The 5457-nt window shown below is 56.9% G+C and overlaps 2 protein-coding genes across 2 annotated transcripts; both read left to right on the forward strand.

The window, feature by feature from the left end:
• Positions 1 to 363: 363 nt before the first annotated feature.
• On the forward strand, positions 364 to 1254 carry LOC309552485 (uncharacterized protein; the record flags this gene model as incomplete). The annotated part of the gene is made up of 1 exon (XM_082253456.1): positions 364 to 1254. The coding sequence occupies one exon, from the start codon at positions 364 to 366 to the stop codon at positions 1252 to 1254; it is 891 nt and encodes a 296-aa protein (XP_082109582.1).
• Positions 1255 to 2451: 1197 nt separating this feature from the next.
• Positions 2452 to 4367, forward strand: LOC309552486 (uncharacterized protein; the record flags this gene model as incomplete). The annotated part of the gene is made up of 2 exons (XM_082253457.1): positions 2452 to 2815; positions 3775 to 4367. The coding sequence occupies 2 exons, from the start codon at positions 2452 to 2454 to the stop codon at positions 4365 to 4367; spliced, it is 957 nt and encodes a 318-aa protein (XP_082109583.1).
• Positions 4368 to 5457: the final 1090 nt, after the last annotated feature.

Below are 5457 nucleotides of genomic sequence, written 5' to 3' on the forward strand. Positions count from 1 at the left end.
GCCCTCCGGTGCTTTGGCCGGCAGCCCCCATAGGTTCCAGAGACCCTCTAGGCCCAGGGCTTCAGATCGGCGGGGAGGCACGGGTCGTGCCACAGCGGGCGCTCCAGGCTCGGGGCGTGCTGCCGGAACATCAGCTGGAGGCGGGACCGGTGTGCGTGGAGCCGAAGGACGACAGCACGGTTCGTGGGGAAACGGGGGCAGGCCCCCCGCACGGCCCTCCGATGAGGTTTCCCCACCTGCGATGGATCGGTCAGAAGGCGAGCTGTCGGTTTCGGACGAGGAGGCGACTGTGAGCGGCCAAGCTGAGAGGGCTTCCGGAGCAGCGGCTGGCGGGACCACCCCTGGGCAGCCTCTGGGGGGGTGATGGCGGGGCTTGCGCCAGCGCCTGGGGCTCAGGGGGCGGTTGGTGTGCAGGCCGCGGCGGTTGAGCCGTCACCTGCGGCCGCTTCCCCATCGGTGGGGGACGCCGCTGGGGGGTCAGAAAAGGGGGCTGTAGTTGGGGACGGTGCTAAGAAGGGGGACACGGTCCGATTGGACGACTCGGCGAGGTGCGAAGTCTACGTCTGCTTCGAGGGACCGTTGGGTGCGCATCTGAAGGCGGAGGTCCGGGAAAAGATTGTCAAAGGCGAGTACGTGGAAATCTTTACTCTTTTGCCGCTGGAGAAATTTAACTTGGATAGGCTCAAGCCGGAGGAGAACAAAAAGGAGGATGAGGAGAAGCGGCGGTATAGGTTAATCCCCCGCACTTTCGCTAACTGGTTGCAGGCGTTCGCGATTCTGGCTAGTGTGATTGGGGAAAAGAACCCCGAACATTGTTCGGCTCTCTTCTGTTACTTGGATGCTATTGGTGAGGCTTACAGGGTGTATGGGGGTACGGCGTGGCTGCGGTATGATGAACAGTTCCGTCAGTGGAAGGCCATTCGGCAATCTCTGCGTTGGGACCACAAAGACATTAGCCTCTGGATGCGGCTTATGTCGTCGGCACGGGCCCCCCAGCAGTTTTTTCCAGGGGGGGCCGGCGGTCCTTCTTCCCCTGGGCAGTCGGTCACAAAGCGGCGGGGTTGCTGTTGGCAATTCAACGAGGGTTCCTGTAAGTTCGGGGGGTCCTGTCGCTACAAGCACGAATGCTCGGGTTGCGGGGGTGCCCATCCGTTGTCCCGCTGTTTCAAACGGGGTAAGGGACTCTCCGGGGAGCCTGGTCATAAAAGGGACGACGCCGGTGATATTGGAAAAGATGCTACCTTTTCTAAGTAGATACCCGGATAGGGCAGCGGCCCAACTTTTAGAGGCCGGTTTTTCGGAGGGTTTTCGTATTCCCTGCTCCATGACTACCATTCCCCCTCATGCGCGGAATTTGCGGTCCGCACTGCAGCATACTGCGGTGGTGTCCGACAAGCTGGCGAAGGAGGTGGCGTTGGGTCGGATGGGTGGCCCCTTTCCCGATCCTCCATTGCCGAATTTGGTGGTTTCTCCGCTGGGGGTGGTGCCCAAAAAGGAGGTCAATAAGTTTCGTCTCATTCACCATCTCTCTTTCCCGAAGGGGGGGTCGGTGAATGATGCGATTGATTCGGCAGCCTGCGCAGTGGCTTATACGCCTTTCGATGCGGCAGTGTTTTGGGTTCGGCGCTACGGGCGGGGGGCGCTCATGGCAAAGGCGGATATTGAAGCCGCCTTTAGGCTGCTTCCGGTTCACCCTGATAGTTTTCATCTGTTGGGTTGCCGGTGGCAGGGGGCTTATTATGTAGACCGTTGCCTCCCTATGGGTTGTTCCATTTCTTGCGCGTTGTTTTAGAAGTTCAGCTCTTTTGTGGAGTGGGTGGTTCGGGATGTGTCCGGGACGAATTCCCTCATTCATTATTTGGATAATTTCCTTTGCGTGGGTCCGCCTTCCTCCAACGTGTGTGCCGTGCTTCTTGCTACGTTGCAGCACATTGCGGTGCAGTTTGGGATCCCGCTGGCGCCGGAAAAAACGGAGGGCCCGACCACGATGCTGAGCTTCTTGGGCATTGTGGTAGATTCCGACGCTATGGAATGTCGCTTGCCGGAGGACAAGCTTTCGGCTCTTAAGTCGGAGATTCGGGCTGTCTTAGGCCTTCACAAGATCCAACTTCGCTGCTTGCAGTCGTTGCTGGGCAAGCTGAACTTTGCGTGCCGGATTTTGCCGATGGGTCGGGTTTTTTGTAGGCGGCTGTCGGCGGCCACGGCGGGAGTAACATCGCCCGCGCACTTTATCCGCCTCAACAGGGACCATAGGGAGGACCTGAGGCTGTGGCACAGTTTCTTGGTCGACTACAATGGAGGGCTTTGTGGATGGCTGGGCCGGTCAGCAATTTTGACCTGGAGCTGTACACGGACGCGGGGGGTTCCACTGGGTATGGGGCTTTCTATCGTAGGCGGTGGAGCGCGGCGCCTTGGCCTTCGTCATGGTCGGAGGCTAGTCTCCTTCGGAACATGGTACTTTTGGAACTGTTTCCGGTGGTGCTCGCCATGGAGATTTGGGGGGACGCATTCCGGGATTTGAGGATTCGTCTGCACTGCGATAACATACCAGTGGTGCAGGTGATTAACCGCTCCTCGGCTTCCTCGCAGCCGGTGGTTCGGCTGCTGCGGCAATTGGTGTTGCGTTGTCTTAAATTGAACATTTTTCTTTATGCTGTGCACATTCCGGGGGTGGTCAACACGGTGGCTGACGCCTTGTCTCGCTTTCAGTGGGAACGGTTTCGGGAGCTGGTGCCGGAGGCGGAGCAACAAGGGGTCCCGTGTCCCGATTGGCTGTGGAAGATTGCCTTGGGGTCCTCGCCGGCTGGATTCAACGGTCTGTGAGTGAGGCTACGTGGTCAGCATATTCCAAAGTGTGGCTCGAGTGGTGGGAGGTGCTGCGTTTGGCGGAGCTGGACAGCGGGGATCCGGCGGTTCGGTGGGTGGTTCTTTACTTTCTGGCGCGACAGTTTGAGAAGGGTGGGTTGGCGTCTGCCGTGGCTCGCAAGTTGGCCGGCCTGGCCTTCTTGTTTAAGTTGCAGGGTAGTCACGATTTTACAAAGGACTTCGTTGTTCGGCAAGCTCTGAAGGGGTATGGGCGGGCCCATCGCCGTAAGGACGGTAGGCGCCCTGTATCCTTTCCCCTCCTGCTGGATGTTTCCGCCACATTGGGGGCGCTGTGTTTTTCTGATTATGAAGTCCTCCTTTTTCGGGCAGCGTTCTGCCTAGCGTTTTTTTGGGGCCTTTCGGATTGGGGAATTGGTGAGCCCCTCTAAGGGAGTGTCGGGGGGCCTGTTGGTGCAGGATGTATCCTGCCGGGGGGAGGAGGTTCACATTTTGCTCCGTCGGTCAAAAACGGATCAGTTGTGTAGGGGCGTGCGGGTCCGTTTGTTTGCAATGCCGGCATCGCCTTTGTGCCCTGTTAGCGCTGCGCGTGCTTTTTTGGCCGTACGGCCACAGGTGGGGGGCTCGTTGTTGGTGCATGCTGATGGGGCTTCCTTGTCCCGATATCAGTTCATCGGGGTGTTCCGTAAGTGTTTGCGTGTCCTGGGTTTGGATGCGAAATGCTATGCCTCACACTCCTTCCGCATTGGGGCGGCCACGGAGGCCGCCCGATGGGGGTTGGATGAGGATGCGGTGAAGCGCATTGGAAGGTGGGATTCGAAGAGGTTTTCCTTGTATGTTCGTCCTCATCTGTTGTGATTGTCGTTGGGGATTTGTTATGTGCGTCTGTGTTCGTACGTGGAACCTGCGAGGGGTTTGCTGTTATTTTGCCTTTTGTTTTGTTTCTTTCAGGTGAACCGTGCCTCGTCTGGATATTTGGACACTCCTATGTGTTTTGGGGTGCCAGGCGAGCAGATGTCCGTCCCGGTGGTAGACAGCTAGGTTTTACCAGAGAGGAAGTTTGCGTCCGCTGGCTGGGGGTGCCGGGTATGATATGGAGCAGAGTGGTGCCGGAGGTTTATAAATTTGCTCGGTGGGACAGGCATCCGGATGTGCTGGTGCTTCATGTGGGGGGTAATGATCTGGCGGTTAGGTCCATGCGGGAACTTATACGGGACATAAAAGTGGATTTCCTGCGTCTCCGTGTGTCCTACCCGGACCTGATCATCGTCTGGTCTGACATAGTCGCCCGTACTTCCTGGCGTTTGGCCAGGTCGGTGGAGCGTGTCAACAGGGCCCGCATTAAGGTTAACAAGGCGGTGGGAAAATTTGTATGTCGCAATGGGGGCGTGGTCGTTAGGCACCTGGAGTTGGAGGTTGAGACCTGGAGGTACTTGCGGGGCGATGGGGTGCACCCAAATGCCGTGGGGACTGACTTGTGGGCTCTGGGGTTGCAGGACGGTATTCAGAGGGCATTGGGGGTGTGGAGGGGCACTCAAGGGTAAGGCTTCACCCTTGGCGTGCGGTGGCGTCTTTTTGTTGGTCTTTGCTGGCAGGTGCAAGAACCTTTAAGGCAAGATAATGGTTCGGGACCCACTGGTGGTAGGTTCCCTCTGGTGCGTTCCAGTTGAGGTTAGTTGACTGGAAGGAAACATGGGTACACTGCGGGTAGAGTGTTGTTTCAGAGCTGGAGTTTTGCGGCTGGAGGCCTATTATGTTTAAGTGGGCCCGCAGTGTAGTATTTATCTGAACATTAAAATGGGGGGCCTCAAAGACCAACAAAAGCTTTAACTGTTTTTGACGTTTCTGTTTTAAGGAATGGTTTTTTCCTTTATGTTAATTTATGTTAATTTAATTTGAAATTGGTTAATAAAAGGGCTGCTATGGCCAATTTTATTCCACTTACGGTGTCGTCTCGATTATTGGGATAAGGTAAAGGGAAAAGGGTGCAAGCGGGTGGTGGGTTGGCCGTTTCAGCCAGGTTTGATAAGGACATCTGTTCTACGCTAGTCATGTCTATACCATGTACCCGATCCATCCCGTCTGTGTATGACCCGGCTAGTCTGACTTTGCTACTCTGCCTGCTGTCGCCAGCACCAGCCGTTTGCCTACTTACCTGCATGCTGAAACCTTCTGGTGACTTCTCCTGCCCAGCGTGGACACTTGCCCTGCTTCCAGCAAGACTTACAGGCATTCGTGCTACTCTGTATTCCTGTACCTCCTGTCTACACTATCAGGGGCGTAAGAGAGGCCTTCCTCATCATATCAGGCTTCTTCTACCAGGTACGTGATAGTGGGCCAGCCAGGCCGCACCCTGCTCCTCAACTCAGAAGATGTCAGCATTCTCAAATCTTCACACAGCTGCAGGGGCTGACTGGCAACTTTCGGCCCTGGAGGCAAGTACATTACAGAGGCCCATGGTGCAGTGACTCGGCCCCCCTCCCACTTCTTCCTGGCCTCCTTCTGACCCCCATTCCAGGCTGAAGCTCCACTCCAGGTACTCTCTACCCACCGGCCAAATCTGGGTTTCCAACCTGGCCAGCAGGGGGCGGTTGAGGGGAGCTGGGACAGCTCGGTTGGGGCTGCCTGGGGGAG

Source organism: Pelophylax lessonae (assembly GCF_965119305.1).
Source record: "Pelophylax lessonae genome assembly, chromosome: 4".
In the NCBI taxonomy this organism is placed as follows: domain Eukaryota; kingdom Metazoa; phylum Chordata; class Amphibia; order Anura; family Ranidae; genus Pelophylax; species Pelophylax lessonae.